The 21535-nt window shown below is 56.8% G+C and overlaps 5 protein-coding genes across 7 annotated transcripts; 3 read left to right on the top strand and 2 right to left on the bottom strand.

Annotated features, from left to right (window-relative positions):
* Positions 1-31: 31 nt before the first annotated feature.
* Rhot2 (ras homolog family member T2) lies at positions 32-5444 on the top strand. The gene is made up of 19 exons (XM_005349071.2): positions 32-164; positions 250-308; positions 395-476; positions 578-621; positions 1340-1393; positions 1747-1799; positions 1877-1985; positions 2085-2186; positions 2320-2418; positions 2509-2617; positions 2694-2814; positions 3081-3165; positions 3234-3376; positions 3460-3560; positions 3634-3764; positions 3865-3945; positions 4095-4217; positions 4316-4518; positions 4730-5444. The coding sequence occupies exons 1-19, from the start codon at positions 128-130 to the stop codon at positions 4854-4856; spliced, it is 1863 nt and encodes a 620-aa protein (XP_005349128.1). The 5' UTR covers positions 32-127; the 3' UTR covers positions 4857-5444.
* A 1645-nt stretch (positions 5445-7089) lies between these two features.
* Rhbdl1 (rhomboid like 1) lies at positions 7090-9786 on the top strand. Of its 3 annotated transcripts, none has more exons than XM_026780438.1 (8): positions 7090-7271; positions 7700-7834; positions 8076-8300; positions 8376-8524; positions 8657-8769; positions 8866-8966; positions 9045-9105; positions 9187-9786. In XM_026780438.1, the coding sequence occupies exons 1-8, from the start codon at positions 7233-7235 to the stop codon at positions 9456-9458; spliced, it is 1095 nt and encodes a 364-aa protein (XP_026636239.1). In that variant the 5' UTR covers positions 7090-7232; the 3' UTR covers positions 9459-9786. The 3 variants fall into 3 exon arrangements, with proteins under 3 accessions (XP_026636239.1, XP_013202715.1, XP_005349131.1); XM_005349074.2 differs by having other exon boundaries at positions 7092-7271; positions 7700-7861; XM_013347261.2 differs by lacking the exon at positions 7700-7834 and having other exon boundaries at positions 7091-7271.
* A 1578-nt stretch (positions 9787-11364) lies between these two features.
* Positions 11365-13642, top strand: Stub1 (STIP1 homology and U-box containing protein 1). Its single transcript, XM_005349076.3, has 7 exons — positions 11365-11636; positions 12045-12243; positions 12326-12491; positions 12668-12755; positions 12941-12997; positions 13078-13194; positions 13268-13642. Exons 1-7 carry the CDS (start codon positions 11478-11480, stop codon positions 13391-13393), a joined length of 912 nt encoding a protein of 303 aa, XP_005349133.1. The 5' UTR covers positions 11365-11477; the 3' UTR covers positions 13394-13642.
* Positions 13631-15352, bottom strand: Jmjd8 (jumonji domain containing 8). Its single transcript, XM_005349075.3, has 9 exons — positions 15095-15352; positions 14919-15014; positions 14749-14797; positions 14578-14674; positions 14421-14489; positions 14209-14328; positions 14062-14129; positions 13840-13974; positions 13631-13768 (listed from the first exon to the last, which is right to left on the bottom strand). Exons 1-9 carry the CDS (start codon positions 15349-15351, stop codon positions 13688-13690), a joined length of 972 nt encoding a protein of 323 aa, XP_005349132.2. The 5' UTR covers position 15352; the 3' UTR covers positions 13631-13687.
* A 183-nt stretch (positions 15353-15535) lies between these two features.
* Positions 15536-20284, bottom strand: Wdr24 (WD repeat domain 24). Its single transcript, XM_005349077.2, has 9 exons — positions 19227-20284; positions 18450-18627; positions 17659-18331; positions 17081-17199; positions 16880-17001; positions 16703-16807; positions 16235-16575; positions 15939-16123; positions 15536-15854 (listed from the first exon to the last, which is right to left on the bottom strand). Exons 1-9 carry the CDS (start codon positions 19705-19707, stop codon positions 15686-15688), a joined length of 2373 nt encoding a protein of 790 aa, XP_005349134.1. The 5' UTR covers positions 19708-20284; the 3' UTR covers positions 15536-15685.
* Positions 20285-21535: the final 1251 nt, after the last annotated feature.

Consider the following 21535-nt stretch of genomic DNA (forward strand, 5'->3'; position numbering starts at 1 on the left):
GGGATTAAAGACAGGAAGTGTGGGGGCTCGAGCGGGGTGAAGGAGAGGGTTGGGATTGGGGTTAGGTCTAGTTGGTCCGTTTTGGGCTGGGAGGGGTGGGTTTGGGGTGCTGCTGCGGGCGGCAGCCATGCGGCGCGACGTGCGTATCCTGCTGCTGGGCGAAGGTAGGTGCTGGGGCCGCGGGCAGACGGGCAGGGTCGGCGTGACCTCGACAGCGCTCCTGACCACTGTTCCCCTTACTGCGCGCAGCCCAGGTAGGGAAGACTTCTTTGATCCTGTCGCTGGTCGGCGAAGAGTTTCCCGAAGAGGTGCGTCGGCCGGAATGGACACTCGGGGTGGATGCGAGGCTCTGGGAGTCCTGACTCCCCAGTCAATCCCAAACCACCTGTTGCAGGTCCCTGCCCGCGCGGAGGAGATAACCATCCCCGCCGACGTCACTCCGGAGAAGGTGCCCACCCACATCGTGGATTACTCAGGTATCCCCAAGTGCTGTCCCCTCAACCGGTATGTATTGGGCCTTCAGCCGGTTTGCACCGAACGCACCAGACTCTCTGCATCGGGTTCTCTTTCCCTCTAGAAGCGGAGCAGACAGAGGAGGAACTTCAGGAGGAGATCCACAAGGTGCGGTGCATCTTGAGGGGCCCTGGGTACTGAGCCCTATTCATTGGTCTTAATCGGCTTCCTCTTCTGCGGAGCTGGATTAGGTGACAGGCTGTGCTTGACCCTGATAATTCTGCTTTGACCTTCAGCACTGGATGTTGTTGGCTTTCCCAGACCACAGCGTAATGGGAACCAGGATCGGTCCAGTGCCTCCGTTAGTGCGCAGGGAGGGAAGGGAGCTCCTTCCTTTGCTCCTTCCCAGGGTCTAGGGGGAGCAGATACGCATCGTCCACTGCTTCTCCTTAGACAGTATGCTCCCTTTCCCCAGTGCCATGGCTCTATACTGTAGTTTACTGCTCTGCTTCCCCAGGCTGGGGTGGATGCCATCTTTATTAGGAGTTAGCCGTTGCCAGAGTTGCCATGTTCCTGAATGCAGCCCTTCAGCCTCTGTGTCCTATGGGTGTAGGCAGTGTCTCCTTGCTTTTGTCCACAGCATCCTTGCTGCCTGTACCCTTGTGTGTGGAGGGTCTGTCATAAGCACTTAGGGCAAGACTGTGCTGACTGGAGCCAGGGTGCTTGTGTCTGGGGTCTCTTGGAGAGTGCGGCAGGGAAAGGCTTGTTTGGTAAAGGCGGGCTTCCCAGTCTTCAGAGCCCCTGCACCCAGGACCTGCTGGAGTGGCCTGTGCTGTTTATAGTGAGCAGGCAGCCTCTGGTCACCCTGTGTCTTGCTTTTCCTTAGGCAAATGTAGTGTGTGTGGTGTACGATGTGTCCGAGGAAGCCACCATTGAGAAGGTGAGCAAGAGGGGAGCTCCTTGTCCATTCTCAGCCCCTGCTGCTAGTGCCTGGCTTAGCTGACAGTTGACCTGGGCAGGACACAATGGCTCTTGATCCCCAATCCTCATTCCCAGCCTCATCTCTGCCGAGTTTTTCAGGGAGCCCCATACCTCTGAGCTAGGGACCCCAGCCTGCTTGGGGAGATTGCAGCTGTTAGGATCACCCACAGTCTCCCACCAGCTTCAGCCATAGGACCACAGCTGGCTTCCAGCTCTCCACCAGTCCTAAAGCTTGTTTAGGCCAGGTGGGGGGGCGTGGGCTGGTGAGCGCGCCTGTGCATTCTTTCCTCAAGCTTGCACTTTGTCTTTCAGATCCGAACCAAGTGGATCCCGCTGGTGAACGGCAGAACTGCCACAGGGCCCAGGTGACCAGCAGGGCCTCAGCTGTGGGGACTAGGCCCCACCTGCTCCCCATCCCTGGTGATCATGGCCTCTCTCCCAGGTTGCCCATCATCCTGGTAGGCAATAAGTCAGACCTGCGACCAGGGAGTACCATGGAGGCTGTGCTACCCATCATGAGCCAGTTTCCTGAGATAGAGACCTGTGTCGAGGTGAGCAGGGAGCCTGGGAAGGCTCGTGTTAAGACTCTGCAGCAGCTCTCCTGTATCCGTCTTCGATCCCTCCTTGATTCTGTCCCCACCCTCGTCCAGTGTTCCGCCAAGCACTTGAGGAATATCTCAGAACTGTTCTACTATGCCCAGAAGGCTGTTCTGCACCCCACAGCCCCCCTCTATGACCCTGAGGCCAAACAGGTGAGCAGAGGGTGAGGGCCACACACTTCCCCAAGACTCATCCTAAGGGCTCTGTGTTCTGTAAGGAGAGCAATGAACGGGAGCACTGGCGGGGTGAACAGGGAGAGGGCCACTTGGCGTTGTGTCCCTGCAGCTAAGACCTGCGTGCGCCAAGGCTCTCACACGGATCTTCAGACTCTCAGATCAGGACCTAGACCACACGCTCAGTGATGGGGAGCTCAATGCCTTCCAGGTGTGGTCCTGCCCCAAGACCCTAGCTTCCCGCATAAGAGAGGAATCAGGGGCGGCTGACTGACCTGAATCCCTTTCTTACCGGAGGCAGAAGTCCTGCTTTGGCCATCCCCTGGCCCCACAGGCCCTGGATGATGTGAAGAGAGTGGTAAGCAAGAATGTGGCAGGTGGCGTGCAGGACAACCGGCTGACCCTGGAAGGTGAGGTAGACATGATCATACACCTCTGTGTGTGGGGAGTGACTGGGCTGGCTGTGAGCCCTCCATCCTTTCACAGGCTTCCTCTTCCTGAACACACTCTTCATCCAACGTGGCCGTCACGAGACCACATGGACCATCCTGCGGCGCTTTGGGTACAGTGACTCACTGGAGCTGACGCCTGACTACCTCTCTCCACCGTGAGTTGCAGGCGGGTGGGCAGCAGGGCTTATACTCTTGGGCCTCTCTGGGATTGGAGGGCCCTCAGCACTGGCTTCCTGATGGATCTACCTTGATCTTGCAACCTGGGACCTCTAGCTTGGCCTCTCAACACACACTCATAGCCACTCCCTGCCTAGCCCCAACCATGTGACCAGAGGGTTCAGTTGGGAGTGCCTGACTACCCAGGCAGGTCCTGCATTGTGGCAGTCCGAAGTGCACTAGCCTGCCTCTGCCATCCCCACAGGCTGCATGTACCCTCTGGCTGCAGCACAGAGCTCAACCACCGTGGCTACCAGTTTGTGCAGCGGGTGTTTGAGAAGCATGATCAGGTGAGCACCGCTCCCCTTGCTCCTCAACACACCCCAAGCACGTGTCACCAAAGCCCCTCTGTCTGCAGGACCATGATGGTGCCCTCTCACCCACGGAGCTGCAGGATCTCTTCAGTGTGTTCTCAGTGGCACCCTGGGGCCCCGAACTCTCACACACAGTCCCCACTCAGGCTGGCCGGCTGCCCTTGCATGGGTATCTTTGCCAGTGGACGTAAGTACAGTGTGTGCCTGCCTATCTAGTCCTCCCCACCCTTGCCTTACTCTCTTGAGCACCGTGCCTCCCTTCACCCCCAGCCTGGTGACCTACCTAGATGTCCGGCAGTGCCTTGCACACCTTGGCTACCTGGGCTACCCCACCCTCTGTGAGCAGGACTCCCAAGCACAGGCCATCACAGGTGGGTAACTACTTGTTCGGTCCTTGGGCCCCTACACCTCAATGGCCACGCCCCTCACATGAGTTCTTTACAGTTACCCGTGAGAAGAGGCTAGACCAGGAGAAAGGGCAGACACAGCGCAGTGTGCTTATGTGCAAGGTGTTGGGAGCCCGAGGAGTGGGCAAGTCGGCTTTCTTACAGGCCTTCCTTGGCCACAGCCTGAGGGTGAGAACCGGGTGGCCCCAGCCCTCTACCCGAGAACTCAAGAGGCAGAAGAGGTACCACAGGGAGCAAAATCAAGACTTCTTTGCTACTGTCCACACAGGAAGCCAGGGAGCTCCCTGAGGAACCCCCCATGTACACCATCAATACAGTGCGGGTCAGCGGACAAGAGAAGTACCTGATTGTGAGTGAGGGACTGTGCACCCTGTCTTGGAGGGTAGACCTGCGACAGACACCCCATATTCCCTCTTCCTTCTCCTAATGGAGCTGTCCCAGGGTGGCTGTCGGGGAACTGAGCCTTGGGGAAGTCGCTAAAGCTATTGTTTGTTCCAGCTGTGTGAAGTAAGTGCGGATAGCCTGCTAGACACCTCTCTGGATACTACCTGTGATGTCGCCTGCTTAATGTTTGATAGCAGTGACCCCAAGACCTTTGTACACTGTGCTACCATATACAAGGCAAGTCCTGGCCTAGGGTCCTGTAAGGGCATCCCAGCCGCCACAGGCTAGCTAGAAAGGCCAGCGAGCTCAGCTCCCACTCGTCTCTTTCCTGGCAGCGCCATTACATGGACGGGCAGACCCCCTGCCTCTTTATCTCCTCCAAAGCTGATCTCCCTCAAGGTGTTGCCTCACCAGGCCTGTCACCAGCTGAATTCTGCCGTAGGCACCGGCTGCCTGCCCCTGCCTCATTCTCCTGCTTGGGACCAGCACAGCCCGATACAGCTGTCTTTACCCAACTTGCTACCATGGCTACCTTCCCGTGGGTATACCTTATACGCCTTGGTGTGGGGTCGCTATCCTGGGGCTTAGTCTGTCATCTGGGTACAAAGTTGTCAGAGCTATAGGGTAGGGCCTGTGACCCAGACAGCTATGCTGGGTGGCCACCTTTGGCCTGGCCTCTTGGCTGCTCAGGACACGGGTTTTCAGCAGTGAGCTTTTAGCACACATATGGCACATTCATGTCTCCACAGGCACCTGGTACACACAGAGCTGCACCCCTCCTCCTTTTGGCTCCGAGGAATGCTGGTGGCTGTCGGGACTGCGGTGGCTGCTGTCCTTAGCTTCTCACTGTACAGGGTCCTAGTGAAGAGCCGATGATAAAGGACCCATGAGCCTCTCCTGACCAAGGCACAGCACACTGCGGTGCCTTGTGGAGGCCCATGTGGCAGAGGAGTATGGGCTTTCAGCTTGGTGGTGTAATGGCTGTGTGGCTACAGGGTCCCCAGGACTGATGTGGGGTACCTGCTCAGGGACTTTGTGTCTAAACTTTGACTTCCGAAATCTCTTGCCCCCAACAGGGCTGTGCTTTGCCCTGTCCTGCTGAGCCTGGGGGTGCAGGTTGGAGATGTGAGGCCATGACCTTGGAGGGAATATTGTGTGGTAGGGGCTGGGCTGTGGGTAAGGAAGCCAGGGACCAAGACCAGGGGCTCTCAGGGTGCTTCCTGGTACTGCATGGCCAATAGGCATGTGGGGGACAAGAGGTGGTGGTCAAATTGGGAGGGACCTGATAGTTACCGAGTTCCCACCTTTTTGTACGGTGTGGAGCTTTACACTCTACCAGCTGCAGAGCAAGTGGAATTGAGTTCCCTGATTAAACCTCACCTGTCTTTTTCCAGCTCTTGGGTACTGGTATCTCAAGGCAGCTTTTTTCTTTCTTTCTTTAAAAAATGAGGCTGGGCTGTGGTGGTACACACCTTTAATCCCAGCACTTGGGAGGCCGAGGTAGGTGGATCTCTTTGAGTTCAAGGCCAGCCCGGTCTACAGAGTGAGTTCCAGGACAACCAAGGCTACACAAAGAAACCATGTCTGGGAAAAAGAAAAACACAAACAAAAAGTTTATTTCTATGTTTGTTTTGTCTGCATGTATGTAAACACACTATGTGTGTGCCTGGTGCCCACAGAGACCAGACAAGTGTGTCCAATCCCCCAGAACTGGAGTTAACTGATGACTGTAACCACCATTTGGATGTTGGGAACAAATCTAGGTCCTCTGCAGGAGCAGCAAGTGGTCCCAACCACCAAGCCATCTCTCCAGCTCCATAAAGATTGCTTTTCTTCAGCCAGTCTAAATATGACTTGTCTGTGTGTATATTGGAAATGTCACCTGACCGTCCTGTCTCCCTCTGTTCCTGGGTCCCTATTCTGAGGTCTGATTAGTCGCTGTGATAAATGGCTGTGGAAGATCCAGTTTTAGTCTGTTGTCCAGTAACGTCAGCATCTACCACTGGGGTGGGTGTGTGCGAGACCCTTCTTCCCTGTGCTTCTGTGCTGGGGGTTCCTTAGTACCCCACCTCCAAACTTCAGCCCAGTCAGCCAGCCTAGGCTTTCTGTATAGCCTGACAGAGGAGTCCAGGAGCCGAGGGGAGGATAGACTAGGGCTCAGAGTTGATCCTGCAACATAGCCTAGCACCAAGGACACCAATACAGGAATTCACATATCTAGGTAACTAGTGGGTCATTTGACTTGGGGCAGGTAGGTACTCCCTGCCCCAGAATGTCTGCCTGGTGGGGAGGCTCCTCCCCTCTGCCAGTGTTCCAGCCTAAGTGGCCTGTCCCACTAGGACAGGATGCTTTTTTGTAGGCAGCTGTATTCTCTATACATCGCAGCTATCTCTAGCCAGGTTCTGTTCTGAGTAATACTTGGGCTTGCCATGGTTACACATCGCATTGATCTGCCACCTTCACTGTCCTTGGGAACAAATCCCCTCCTTATCCAAGCTGCGGTCCTACCTTACTTCAGAAGTCTATGGGTCTGCCTGGCTATCCCCTGTGTCTTGAATGGTGCTTCTGCACTGGGGGCCCTGCTGTTTCAAATCCAGTGCAGGGGTATTTGGTTGGTTAGAACAAACAGCTTTAGCCATGAGTACTGAGGAAGGGTCAGCCTAGGGATACCCTACCACCGGGTGTCTGCTTGCTTTGCCAGACCTGGGGCTTCCTTGCTGCAATACTGCAAATAAATAAGGGCGAGGGTGTGTCTACTGCAAGAGCTCCCAGCTGTGGAGAAGGTCTGAGTGCAGTGGGGTGTAAATGGACCTTGGCTTTCTGGGGGTGGGTCACAGGCCTATTTTTTGGTCGGGTAAGCTTCCTAGAGAAGATGCTAAGCATACCGAGTACAAGTACAGAAACCAGAAAGGCTGCGTAAGAGGGATATGGGTGCCGCAGCTTCCCGGTTACCGCCTCCTGGGAAGAGTTTCAGCATGAAGAGCAAGACCAGTGCGCAGGCGGTGGTTCTGGGTCGAGCTGTTTGGTGGGGGACGGCTCTACCCAGGACGTGCGTTGAGTCGGTCGGCGCGTGCGCGTGCAGGGTACGCGCGTGCTCTACACGTGTGCGCGCAGGGCTGCTGGCATCTCAGTGACGCTGAGCTTGGCGCACGCAGAGCAGAGCAGGCGGAGCGGGCCGGCCGGGGCGGAGCGGAGCGGTCCGCAGAGCAGCCCCTCCCGGCCTCGGCCGACCCCAGCCCTCGGCCCGGCTCTATGGACAGGAGCTCGCTGCTGCAGCTCATCCAGGAGCAGGTGCGTGGTGGGTGGGAGCTGGCACTGCCTTGGCGTCCTTCCAGCCGGTGAGGGGCTCGGGGGAGGGACCATGCTCGCAGGAGGCCCTACCAGACAGCCACCTCTGAAGCCTTCCCTCCCTGCACGACCTTGGCCTCTGAGACTCACTATCCCAGGAAAGGTTTCACTGGGTTTCTGCGGAAAGCTGGGTAGGGAGGGTGGTGGTCCTTGGTTCTAGATCCTCCCCCTAAGGCCCTCCCCCTTCTAGGACTGATAGGGTGAATATGAGGTGGTGGAGCAGCCACACCAGGCACCTTGCCCTGCCAGGGCCTGGAAACAAGCTGGTTTTAGCAAACAGGCACCGACTAGCACAAAAGTCCAGCCTTCCTAGCCAGCCTGGCTCAGCCCTGTGGCTGGGGGTTGGCCCACCCTCTACTCCCCCACCACAGCAGCTGGATCCTGAGAATACGGGCTTCATCGGTGCGGAAACCTTCGCTGGTCTGGTACACAGCCATGAGCTGCCCCTGGACCCCACCAAGTTGGACATGTTGGTGGCTCTGGCTCAGAGCAACGAACGGGGCCAGGTCTGCTACCAGGAGCTGGTGGACCTGGTCAGTGCCATAGTGTGTGGGCAGCAGGGGAGGGCCCCAGACCTGGCCAAGCACAGCACTCTGGCCAAAGCTGGGTGGGCAGACAGCTTACTGGGCAGGGCTTATGGACCTGGGCAGTGTGGAATAGGGCCTCAGATTAACAGCAACGTAGCCAATTAGGGCAGGGTTCCACAAGGACAGTACTGTCACCCGCACTAAGACCCCTTCCCTTCAGATCAGCAGCAAGCGTTCCAGCAGCTTCAAGAGGGCCATTGCTAATGGACAACGGGCGCTGCCTCAGGACGGTCTGCTAGATGAGCCAGGCCTGGGTGTCTACAAGCGGTTTGTGCGATATGTGGCCTACGAGATCCTGCCCTGTGAGGTGGATCGCCGCTGGTACTTCTACCGGCACCGCAGCTGCCCACCCCCTGTGTTCATGGCCTCTGTCACCCTTGCCCAGGTGGGCCTGCCCACATGCTGCCCCGTGGCCTTCTGAGTCCCTAGTCTTGACCAGCCCTAACACTAGTGTCCCCAGATCATCGTGTTCCTGTGCTACGGGGCACGTCTCAACAAGTGGGTGCTCCAGACCTACCACCCTGAATACATGAAGAGCCCTCTGGTGTATCACCCGGGACACCGAGCTCGCGCCTGGCGCTTCCTCACCTATATGTTCATGCATGTGGGGTAAGTGAGCCTCGGGCTTCCAGTAGTCCTGTTTCCTTACCTGTCCTAGGGGGGCTGCAATGACCAGAGGTAGTCTGAGGGGAGACAGGGCACACACCTGATCACCCCTCCCCAATGTTCCTTTGTGGCCAGGCTGGAGCAGCTAGGCTTCAATGCCCTCCTGCAGCTGATGATCGGGGTGCCCCTGGAGATGGTACACGGTGTACTTCGCATCAGCCTGCTCTACCTGGCAGGTGTGCTGGCAGGTGAGACGGGCATGCTGGCGAGAGGGTCCCCTGCCTACCTCACCTGGTGAACCGAGGGCCAGCTGTGCCTTCACCTCTCTCTCCCTTTGCCCACAGGCTCCCTGACGGTCTCTATCACAGACATGCGTGCCCCTGTGGTAGGGGGCTCTGGAGGGGTCTATGCGCTGTGCTCAGCACACCTGGCCAATGTTGTCATGGTAATGGGGCCGCCCTTCTGGGGAGGCGGGAAGGGGTCCACCCGACATGCTTCACAGCCTGTCTGCCTACCCCATCAGAACTGGGCTGGGATGCGGTGTCCATACAAGCTGCTGCGGATGGTGCTGGCTCTGGTGTGCAGTGAGTAGCGGGGGCAGGTGGGGCGTTGGGAGGCCCTCTACCTCCAGACAGGGCCCCTCCCACCTGTTGCTCCCTCTGCAGTGAGTTCCGAAGTGGGCCGGGCTGTATGGCTGCGCTTCTCCCCACCACTGCCTGCCTCAGGCCCACAGCCCAGCTTTATGGCACACCTGGCTGGTGCAGTGGTAGGTGTAAGCATGGGCCTTACCATCCTTCGGAGCTATGAGGAGCGCCTGAGGGACCAGTGCGGCTGGTGGGTGGTGCTACTTGCCTATGGCACCTTCCTGCTTTTCGCCATCTTCTGGAACGTCTTTGCCTATGACCTGCTGGGTGCCGATATCCCCCCTCCACCTTGACCTGCTCCTTAGGGCCACATGGCTAGAGCTGGGCCTGCCGTGGGTCCGCCACCAGGTGGGCCTGCATGTCTGCCCTCTATGAACGGACCTCTAGGGCTGCTTTTCCCTACGGGGCAGGCGGGCCCTGTGGTCCACCAGGTTGAGGCCAAGTCTTACTGCAGCCCTTGCTGCCCCTCCCAGGCCTTTCTGGGGGAGGGTGCTGCTAGGCCAGGGCTGGGTGGAGGTCCTTGGATGTGGCCCCAGAGGAGATTCCCTCCCTCCCCACCGATCCCCAGGACTTGCAGTCTGAGCCTTTTTGGAGAGTGAATAAATATTTTACACATCACTAGGCAGCTGTCCTGGGGCTCTGCAGGCTTGTCTGCCCCTCACCCAGACCACATGGGACACCTCCCCTCCAGGATGGTCTGTGCTCCCTGTCCCCTTGAAGCTCTGCACCTGGCATGAGGTGGTGGCTTTACTCCTCCCGGCCAGCACTGGCCAGATTCCACATAGGAGCCAGGGCCCTTGGTAAGAGACTGTCAACTTCCGGGTCAGGCCAAGGTCAGCAATCATTTATTGTGCTCCAAGGGCTTCAAGTCCACAATTTATTCAGCCTCCCTTCCAAAGACAAGCCCACAGCAGAGCCAGGCTCACTTGGCTGGGTCCTGTCATTCTTGGCAGGCTTACAACCCTTGTGGGAGGCCCAGTTGGGGTTAAGTTCAGGCAGCAGCAGGTCAGGGTATAGCTTCTGCCCCATAGCCCTAGGGGGTAATGCTGTCTTCATAAAAGGAAGAGTCTACAGCCCAAAGGCACTCACTAGTGAGGACCACAAGGGTCCTGGGGTACAGAGTTACTGGCCACCTGAATTCTGATGGGGTCCTGTATGACCTTCCAGGCCCTAGCAGCTAGCTCACCTTGGCTCAGGAATGCAGTGCCCTCCTGCATTTGGGCCAGAAACAGCAAGCGTGCCAGAAACACGCAAGCAGTCTTGACTATGTACTGCAGGGCTAGCAAGCTAGGCACTGTAGTCACTGCCACTTTGTATGTGAAAGCCGCCACCTCAGAAGCTCCTGCCACCAGGACCACTGCAAAGAGTGACAAGGAGATTTTGGAGATAGCTTCTTGGAGCTAAACCTCCTAGAGTCCCCGCCCAACTTGGGCAAAGATGTTCCCTACTCACTCCGAGGCAGTGACAAGGGACCATGCAGAGGAGTGTGACTGCGGCGCACAAATCAGCAGAAAGCCGAGTTCTGGTTCTCCAATTCCAGGAGTGGGGTGGGATGGGGGAGTCAGCAGCTGCTGCAGCTGCGGCGGCTCGGAATGGCTCTTTTACAGACCTTGAGGTCAAAGGGTCGGAGGTGCTCTCCAAGGAAACCTCCTGGTCCCCGCCCTTGAAGAAGCTCCTCCCCATGACCGCAAGAAAGGGAGAGCAGTCCAGCCGCGAACCCGCAGCTTCCTCTATAGCAGCCACTGCAGGTCCTTTCGTGTCAAGGTGTCACGTGCTTGCTTCTCAGCCATTAATGGCCGCAGGCAGCTCCTCCCGATTCCCAGGGAAGACCCGCGAGGACGGTCTGACCAGCTGGCCTCCCTCCCTCCCTCCCTCTCCTTCCCTGTATTCCGCGGTCCTACCAGCGGTCCAGACGCTCCCAAACTCCCGCGTGCGCCCGCATGGCGAGCTAGGACAGCGATCCAGTGACCGGTCCTCGGAGTGCCACCTCTCAAGGGCCGCTGCCACGTTCCCTTGGAGCGGGCCGGAGGGCGGGGCTTGAACGCCGAGGGGGCGGAGCCTTGGTCCGAATAGTGAGGATAGGTTCTGGTTACTGTGGGGCGGGGCCCGTAGAGAGCGCGGCCACGCATCACCGCGCTTCGTGAACTGGCTCAGCAGCCGCGAGGCTCCGCCTCTGCTCACGTGTCCTCATGTCAGCCTGCCCCACGCCGGAAGTTCCGGTGGCGGATCGCCGACCGGGCGGAGCTGATCGCTGCGCGGGCTGCGGGAGCTAGGTGGCTGGGCGCGGAGCCCAAGCCGTGCCGCGCGGCGCCATGAAGGGCAAGGAGGAAAAGGAGGGCGGCGCGCGGCTGGGCACTGGCGGTGGCAGCCCTGATAAGAGTCCGAGTGCGCAGGAGCTCAAGGAGCAGGGGAACCGGCTCTTCGTGGGCCGCAAGTACCAGGAGGCGGCGGCCTGCTACGGCCGCGCCATCGTGAGTGCGGGGGGCGGGGGCGGGGGCGGGGCCCGATGTGCCTCCCAGTTCTGTGATTCCGGGACGATTTTCTGGCAGCTAGGACTCGATGGCTAGCTTGTTCCCCTAGCTCCCGGATTACTGTTCTCGAGCCCAGGAATGGTTGATTGAGGCAGGCTTTGGATGACACCAGGAACCCTTGCCCCAAAACTGAGAGATTCTGGGTAATTTTCACAAAAGCAGTTCTGTTGGAGTTAAGAGATCACAGCCAGAGTCCAGAGCTCTAGAAACCTTCAGTTTCTCTATCCCAGTCATGTAATTCAAAGCTGGAGCATTACCAGTACCGTACCATTGGTGGCAGTCAGCACCCTGGGATAGAGGGGTCCAGATGAGCCCACACTCTTTATGATGCCTGGCTTTGGTCCCCAGACCCGGAACCCACTTGTGGCAGTGTACTACACCAACCGGGCCCTTTGCTATCTGAAGATGCAGCAGCCTGAACAGGCACTCGCTGACTGCCGGAGAGCCCTGGAGCTGGATGGGCAGTCTGTGAAGGCGCATTTCTTCCTGGGGCAGTGCCAGCTAGAGATGGAGAGTTACGATGAGGCCATTGCCAATCTGCAGCGAGGTGAGGTGTTACGATGCCAGGTTGTGGGTACCTTGGGGCCGGAGTTGCTGATGAGTGTAACTTAAAGTGTCCGCTCCCCCAGCCTATAGTTTGGCCAAGGAGCAGCGACTCAACTTTGGGGATGACATCCCCAGTGCCCTTCGCATTGCGAAGAAGAAGCGCTGGAACAGTATCGAGGAACGACGCATTCACCAGGAGAGTGAGCTGCACTCTTATCTCACCAGGCTCATTGCTGCTGAGCGAGAGAGGTGGGTCTCCCCCCTCACCGAGCTACTTCACGGGGTTAACACTGAGTCACCAGCACAAGTGTTTATTGAAAGACACTAGCACCCGGGAAGCCCAGGAGGAAAGGGGCCTGAAACGGGGAGGGCTCTGGCCTTTTCTGGTCAGGACCATCACCGACTAGGTTCTGGTTAACCCTCAGGGAACTGGAAGAGTGTCAGCGGAACCATGAGGGTGATGAGGATGATGGCCACGTCCGGGCCCAGCAGGCCTGCATTGAGGCCAAGCACGTGAGGGTGCCCCTAGTCCACATGTGGGTCATTGTGTGTGTGTTTTTGTGTGTGGCATGAAAAGTGCCCCAGCCTATGGTGGATCTGTTGGCCCATGCATGACATGAGTGCCCTGGTGGACATAAGGTGTGTGTGTCTGTATGGAGGAGATAGGAGTTGCCCACACATGGCACTCAACTCTACAGGATAAATACATGGCAGACATGGATGAGCTCTTCTCTCAGGTGGACGAGAAGAGAAAGGTGAGTATTCTCAAAGCCCGGGGGAAGGTGCTGGTGTGATGGCCCTTCCAGTTCTAGACACTTTCCCCATTGTGCTATAGAAGCGAGATATCCCTGACTACTTGTGTGGCAAGATCAGCTTTGAGCTGATGCGGGAGCCCTGCATCACACCCAGTGGTATCACTTATGACCGCAAGGACATTGAGGAGCACCTGCAGGTAAGGCCTTGGCCTTGGGACTAGGATCAGACATAAACTCAGACAGTTGACCACCTTGACTCTGTTGTTGCAGCGTGTGGGCCACTTTGACCCTGTGACCCGGAGCCCTCTGACCCAGGAACAACTCATCCCCAACTTGGCCATGAAGGAAGTCATTGATGCATTCATCTCTGAAAACGGCTGGGTAGAGGACTACTAAAGCCATGTCCTGCCTGGCACCCTAGCCCAGGAGGGTCTGGAGACAGAAGCTCCAGTTCCTGTATATAGCGTGTGTCCCTGGGCCTGCCCCCATCAGTTCTGCTGACGGGTTCTGAACTGCTCCCTTTCTCAGCATACCCCTTGCTGGGCCATGAGCCTTCCCTGTCCCCCTTCTGGGCTGGAAAGCGGGTGAGGGTGGGCTTAGGTTGCTGCTGCTGCCACTGTCCTGTAATAAAGTCTGTGAGCACTACATTGGCCTGTGCTGGTGCAGTGGGCTTGCCAGTTGCCTGTTTGGCTAGCCAAGGAAGGTAGAAATAAAGACACTGGTGTCCAGATTGAGTGTGGCATGCCACCAGCGGTCAGGGAAGTACAGCACCTGGGAGAAAAGAGCACAGATTGGTTGGGGCTTTTTGGGTTGGCCCAGTCCCCCACCAACCAGCCACTGACTTCACCAGCTTGAATGGTACATTCCAGGGGCCGAGCTGATGGGGCTAAGGATGGGTATATTTCCTGAAGCCAGGCCAGTGTGGTCTTGTTTGGGTGGAACTCTGGTGTCTTCTCAGGAGGGTAGAGGAACCAGCGCTGGAGGAAGGAATGGAATATAAGATCACTTGTGTGTTACGGACTACAGACAAACTTCAACTCCTACCCTCTTTCCCTCGTACTAACCTTCCGACCATAAATCACCTCTGAGAAACCAGGTCCATGCCAGTGGAAGGGTACCCCAGATCCAGCTCCTGTGAGGTTGTTTGTGGATAGCTGATAAACACAATATATATATGGGCTTCCCCAAGTTTGTTTTGAAGAAGCACCCACCTGCGATCCCAAAGCTGTAAGCAGGGGTGGTTCCCAGTAGGCGAAACGGAGGCGGAGAATAGTGCTGGAATAGTGGTGCCCACTCAGTAAAGTTGTTGTCTCCAAAAAAGTACAGGGTGTCTGCCAGCAGAGAAGATGAGAGGCAGGAATACCGACCGGTAGCAGTGGACTCCTAAGTGTCCCGTTCCCAATGCTGCCTAGGTCTGGCTCACCATTGCCTAGGGATGTGGGATCCTGGGGATGCAGCAGCTGCTCCACATATTCCTGAAAGGGCAGGTCCACTAGGAGAAAGGGACCGGTCGAGACCGGTCAGTCCTGCCTTTGGGGTGCTGGCAAACAGGCAGGCCTTGAAGGGTATGATAAGCTCACCTTTCCGGTAGGAGTAGGTGTTGGCTGTACTCAGGCGAACAACGTTGTCCCCAAACGAGGCCAACAGGTTTTCCCGAGAGCACAGGGCCCTGAACCGCTGGGGTTGGAAGATAAAATAACTGAGTAACTGGTCAATCTGGACTAGCTGCCCACCTGGGTACAAATACTCACCGAGTTGTCCGTGAGTCCCTGTAATATGACCGGCTTGACGAAGGCATAGCTGGGAGAGAAAGAACCTCGTGTTCATACCTTCACTCCATCAGGCAGTGAAGGTATGACCTCCGCAGCCAAAAGGCCATGCTTGGGGTATGCCTCTAGACACTAGGGGCAGGGACACATACTGCTGCATGAATTCGGAGTATGTGAGGTGTGCTTGGCGCTCCACGGTGCAACGCTCCTCCGGCACTGCTACTGCAGTCCCCAGCCCGCTCAGCTGCCTGTGGGGACAACAGGTTAGCTCAACCTGCCAGGGCTCTGAGTTCAGGCTCCCTCCCGCCGCTCATTCCCAGCCGCTCACCATCCCCCTTCGCCAGAGCCAGGCAGAACCACAGTCACCGTCGTCCATAGTACAAAGAGCAAAAGCGGCCCTAGCCGAATAGTCGCCGCCGCCATGAACATACGGGGCGCAGGCGCGCAGCACACTGGGAATTCCGTCGACACTTGCGTAACCACAAACCATTGGCCTACCGCCCCGACTGCTGTAGCTATCGGCAAGCAGCAGCCAGCCTTCTCTTTCATACACACGCAAACACATACATACATACATACATACATACATACATACATACACACACCATCCTCTCCTCTCTCCCACCCTCAATCATTTCCTCAAGACAGAGTGTTTAGCAGCCATTGGCTACTGCGGGTAACCATGGCTACAGCGCCCCTACCGGAAGTTCCCTCCTGTAAGGAAGTTCCCGCCTGCGGCGCAATCAAAGTGACAAGAGGCTAAGCAGCTCCTGTTTTTATTGTGTTAAAAACACCACCACTATTGTGTTGCAGCCACCTTTCATTCCCGGTACATGGGATGGGTAAGAGGCTGTGGGCCTAGACAGGTGGACTTCAGGGTTGAGCTGAGGAAGCTGTCTCAGTCTCAGGGAAGACCAAGTCAGGAGTATTCGCAGAGATGGCCACAGCCTGCAGGGCACTGGGAGCTGCCTTCTAGCCATTTCATGATGTGCTGAAGATGCCCGCCGTGACTACAGCCCTGACACCACACGAACAGACCTTTAACCACATGATGGCAGACAGCACACATGCTGGCACAGCGGTGGCACCTGGGAATGGGAGGGCCATTCAGTTGGGGGCTTCTGGGTCTCCTCCCTCGCAACCCCCCACCCAAATTCTGCCTGTCATTGCACCTGTCGCAGACCCAGCCACGGCTGCTCATGGGCCGCTTGCAGTGACTACAGTTGACGTGCAGAGTGGTGGAGGCTTGGTTGAGGCAGCTAACTGCCCGGCTGGTGCTCAGCTTCACCACCTCGTTGGAAACATTCCAGAGGCAGAAGCGCTGCAGCAGGTCAATGTAGGATGTGTACCAGTGCTCCTGAGGGAAGGAGACGGTTCAGGTTAGTGTTTCCAGGCAAACTGGGGCAGGGGTACAGCAGAGAAGAGGCAGGCTCAGATGAGGGGATAAGTGGCTAGACCCATCACACACCTGGGTCTGCTCGTCGATGTCCTTACGCACTCTCTCACCCAGCACAATGAGAACAGACACAGCCATCTGCACATCGCCCTGCTCGGCATAGAAGTGCAACATGTCCCGCACCAACACACTGAAGAAGTCAGGTGGCAGGCGGCTGTCATACAGGGCATGTGAGACAGAAAGGAGGGAGGAGGAAGAGTCTACTGGTGCCAAGGAGGCTGTGTCTGCCTCGTTGCCGCTGACATGTGGAGAGTCAGCTTTGTCCTGCAGATGTTCAGGCCCAGATGGTGTGTCCACTATCTCGTGGCGCAGTGGGAAGGCCTCCTGTGGCAGCACATATTCAGGCTCCTCCGCTGAGGGGCAGGGGTGAGGAATGATGGACCTGAGTCTAGGCTTCCCACTCCCCTCAGCTCCTGCTCAGAGCCATGCTCCAGGTCCGAGCCCTCTACAGCAACTGTACCACGCCTAGCCCCCACTCACAGTGCACATGCTCCGTGTCCAGTGGGTACAGCTCGTCCTCCTCTCCCTCTACGTCGCCCAGCAGGTAGTCAGCAGGCACATCACTCCCCTCAGTCTCCTCATTATCTGCTCAGCAGGGAAAGGGGGTCATTCAGGGAGTGGCTCCCCAGCCCTCTTCCCGTCAGCATCCCTGCCTACCCTCATTGGTGATGAGAGTAGCTGAAGAGTCGAGCAGAGCTGTGTCGCTCCGTGTGTCCCCTTTGCTGCGATCTAGCCGTGTCTCACTGGCCAGCCCTGGGCCCATATCCTTCAGATTGAAGCTAGAGGTAGGGAAGGCTTGTGGGTGGCCAGGCCCCAGCAATCCGCAGGGGGAGGGGCAGGAAGTGGCCAAGGATCTACCTGTTCATGAGTGGTAGGCCACAGGAGCTGCCTTTGCCGACGCTGTGGTTGAGATTGGTAGAGGACACCAGGCCGGGGCTACAGTAGATAATCCGTAGCATGGTCCATGTCTGTGCCACCTAGGGGTAGGCACCAACCATTCATGGGTCCTGGGCACCCAGCACCCAGGCTAGCCCCCATCTCCTGGGCAGAATCATATACCAGTCCGTGGGGAAACTGTGGCACATGGAGAGAGCACTATCTCCACCCTCTGGTGACAAAACTGTGAGGCACCAGGTGCCAGGATTAGCAAGGGGAGAAGAGAGATGGCATGCAGAAGGCAGCTCCAGCACCAAAAGTGAGGCAGAAGAGGGTGCTGTGGGCACTTAACTCCCTAGGCCTCCAGCCCTGAGGCTGACCCCAGGGTCTGGGCTACTCTGGCTCACATGATCTTTAACATTGTCAAATACTTTGGCAAAGGCTGGCATTGTGACCGACCAGAGCAATGTGCTAAGCTCAAGGCGGTTATGGGTATGGTGCCCTACCCCAGCAGCAGTCTCTGACCCAAATCGTGACCCCCGGACCCCCAGCCCACATACCTGGTTGCGGCCAAGCTCCCGAGCCACTTTTGCGTTGTGGTCACAGAGCTCAGCCAGAGGCCGACCAGTCAGAGCATAGCGCTCAGCTGTATCCACAAACCAGCTCATGCTGCCACCACCAGACTCTGTCTCAAAGACACTGAGCGCACTGGAAGCCAGGCCAGAAAAAGGTTCAGCAGGATCTAACTTGCGCTTGAAGAAGATGGGGTGGCGCCGGTCACCAGCATAGGGTTTGCGCCCAGATTCAGCAGCCACCAGGCTCTCCTTAGCAGCAAAGGCCAGGTCCCCAAAGAGGCCATAACAGAGGCCCTCAGGGTTGGCACGCTCAACAGGCTGGCTGGCATCACGAAACAGATGCTGGCACAATGTGCTGTCCTTGGAGCCAGAGAGTAGGAAAGAGGGGTCATGTGGGTGGCGCCAGGCAATGCCTGTTGTGACATCACGGTGCTCTTCAAACATAGCAGCGGGCACGAAGGGCCGGCGTACATCCCACACGTAAATGTTGTGGTCCACCATCATGGAGCACGTGGCCAGGTGGTGGCGGCACTCAGGCCGCCATTTAACTCGGGCCACAGAGGCGATGGTCTGCACACAGTGCATCTCCTTGGCACGATGTGTTGTCATGTCCCAGACCTTCACCATCTTGTCTCGTCCACCCGTGGCCAGCCAGCCCCTGTGGAGAAGGTCCCATTCAAGCTCTCAGTGACCTCTCCTGCAGGAAGGGAGACCCAGCCACACCCCACTGTCCTGTAGTCTCCAGCCTTAATGTCCCCCCAGCCCCCACACCACACCTGTCCTCTGGGTGCCAGTCACAGCAGAAAACAGGCCCGTTGTGGGCTGTGAACATCCTTTCACAGCGGTCAGGTCGCCGGATGTCCCAGAGCTGGACGTTGCCATTCTCGAAGGTGGAGGCGAAGGTAAAGTAGTCGCGGATACTGAACTGCACATCTCGCACACTCTCAGACTGGCCTGTGGGCACACATCGGGATAGGCATCAGGGAGAGGCTGGCTCTCAGGGGATGGGGGAGCCCTTGAAGGTGCTGGAATGGTGTCGTTCATCAGCCTGTGGCCAAACTAGGGAGCACAGAGGGCTGAGGAAAGCACCAGAATCTGCCAAGGCTCTGCTTCTGCTTCATTTGGTTTCATAAGAGCCAGGGAGAGGAAGCTCAAGGCTGAATAAAGCCAGCAAGGCCTGCCGTGAAAGGAGCCCTGCGTTCTTCCCACCTCACTCTGCATCCCTGGGCCGAGAGGCCTGATGACACCAGTAGATTCGCTGCAGTGAAGCAAGGAGAGGGGAAGGGAGACCCAGCTGCCGTTAGGCTGTGTCTGCAGACTCCACCTTCCTCATCAGCTGCACCCAATCTGACCTCCTGCCTCGCCCGCCACCACCAGGGCTTGGGCTCATCCTCGCTGGGGCCAACCTACTCCCTCTCCACCCACTCTTCCAGTGCTGTTCAGCCTCCCAGAGGGCAACGAAGGTTCTCTGAGGAAGCACATTTCGACCTGCTTGTAAGACTGAACTCCCACAGAAACACGCATCTGCCCCAGCCTGTCTCTGTGGGCCTCACCAGAGAAGGTGCTGACAGAGTCCTTCCGGCGGAGGTCGAAGCACTTCATGAAGCCATCCTGAGAGCCACTGAGCAGCACATGGGCCTCAGTGGGGTGGAAACAGACTTTGTTCACAGTGCGCTTGTGCTCTGTGAACAGCTGATCCTGCTTGTTTCGGGATGGCCGACCCAGGTTCCACGTAACCACCACACCATTGGTGGCTGCGGTGGCCAGCAGATTCTCGTCCATCTGGTGCCAGACCACATCAGCACAGCTCAGGTTGAGCGAGGGCTTCCGGCCCACGCGCAGATTAAGCTTCTCTACAAACTGCTCCTCCTCGATGGCATAAATCTTGAAGATGCTCCGGCCTGCCACAACAACCTGAGCTGCATCACGGCACACACTGATGGCGTTAGCTGGTGCGTCCAGGTGGCAGTGCATGGTACGGCCCGTCAGGGCGCTGCCGCTCAGGGCTGTGCTAACTCGGGACATCTTCTCCATGGCCTCACAGGGATCAGGGGCTAGAGGTCAGTGATATGAGCTGGCCCGGTCAGCCATGGTGTCCTAACAGTTGTTTGTCCTCTCGAACCTTCGGCCTGCGATGGTCCATCGGTCAATCACCATCACAGGAAGGTTCAAATGGAGTTCTCCCGAAGGCTGAATAGCTAGCCTCAGGCTCATCAGCACAGTATCTGCCTTCCCCAGTCTATGTGGTTAATCCTCCATCAGTGAGAGCCTGGATGCTACTAGACCCTTGGTAGGTCGATCCAGGGTAGAGATAAGTGGCTTCTGCCTTCACAGTTAGCCCCGTGCCTCCGAGGATTGCGGGGCTCCTAAGAGGAACAAACAAACGAGAGGAAAGGGTAGAGGAACTGGAGGGGTCCGGAGGACTGACTTTAAAGACCTGGGGAGGCAGAGGAGAGGCCACAGCACTAAGTATAGGTATCTGGTTGCACCTGGCAGCGGAAACCGCGGGACCAGAACCAGGTGTTGGGAAAGCTTCTGCCTCGGTCGCACGCCAGACATTTACCGAAAGCACAGTGTTCCTCAGCTACCGTACAGGAAGAGACTCACCTATTTCCCGCCCATTACCGGAAGTAGTCCGTTCTTATTCTTGCCTCGCAGGAAGTGGACACAAACTCTTATACCATAAAGGTTCCGGGTTTACGCGCGGCGCTTTGGTTCCCGGGTTCTACTTTGGGGATATGTCTGCGTTTATTTGGTTAGTTTTTGTTTTTGTTTTTGTGATGTCAGAGATCGAGCCCGGGCAGATCCTAATGCATACAAGACAAGTTCTCTGTCAACTGGGCTATTTTACCGGTCCCTGTTTATTTTAATCTCAACATCTTAATACCAGAACTTTAGTGAGCCATTTTCTAAGCAGATCACGAGTTCCTCCACTCTCTCCCAGTGCTGTATCCTACTCCCTCCCACACACTTTGCTGACTGAACTCAGGTGCTGCTTCTTGACGGGTCCTGGGTTCACCATCTTCTGCTCTGACACCCGCAGAGCAGCCTGGTATTTTTTCCACTCAAGGTTTTACTGCACTGTGAATAAATCCCAGTCGCCTGGCCCTGGCCGTCCTGGTGTATCTGCAGCTGTGCAGCTGTGAGTTTCTTGGCTCCCCTTTCCTCAGCAGGGTTCCATTCCAGCTTCCTTCCCACTAAGCACTTTCCTTCCTCCTCACAAGTTATGTATGCCTTTTACCTATGTCATCTACCCCTGCAGAATGTTCCCTTTTCAGCCCTCAGCACTTAGCTCAAATGCCTACCATCTTAGACCATCCCTCCTACCCCAGTCTAATGTGGCCTGCTTTGTCTATTGCAGAGTTTTGTTTTGTTGTTGTTTTTTTTTTTTTGAGACAGTATTTTTTTGTGTAACAGCCTGGAACTCAATCTACAGACCAGGCTGTCCTCAATTTCACAGAGCTCCGTCTGTCTCTGCCTCCTGAATGCTGGGATTAAAGCATGAGCCACCACTGTCCGGTTCTATCTATCATGGATTTTATATTTATTTTATGTGGTTACATCAGTTTTGGTATTTTCAGGGCCTGACAGCCAGTTCTGTCAGTGGCTAGGTTTAGTCTCAGTTGTCACTTTCTCTTGGGGTGGCCATAGTAATCACAGTCTTCTGGCACACGGTGATCTTTTATTTATTTTTTTCCTTTAGTGTGTGGTGTGTGTGTGTGTGTGTGTGTGTGTGTGTGTGTGTGTGTGTGTGCTTGTGAGTGAGGTGTTTTAAGACAGGGTTTCCTTGTGTAACAGCCCTGGCTGTCCTAAAACTCACTTTGTAGACCAGGCTGGCCTCGAACTCACAGAGGTCTTCCTG

Source organism: Microtus ochrogaster, chromosome 7 (genome assembly GCF_000317375.1).
Source record: "Microtus ochrogaster isolate Prairie Vole_2 chromosome 7, MicOch1.0, whole genome shotgun sequence".
NCBI lineage: Eukaryota > Metazoa > Chordata > Mammalia > Rodentia > Cricetidae > Microtus > Microtus ochrogaster.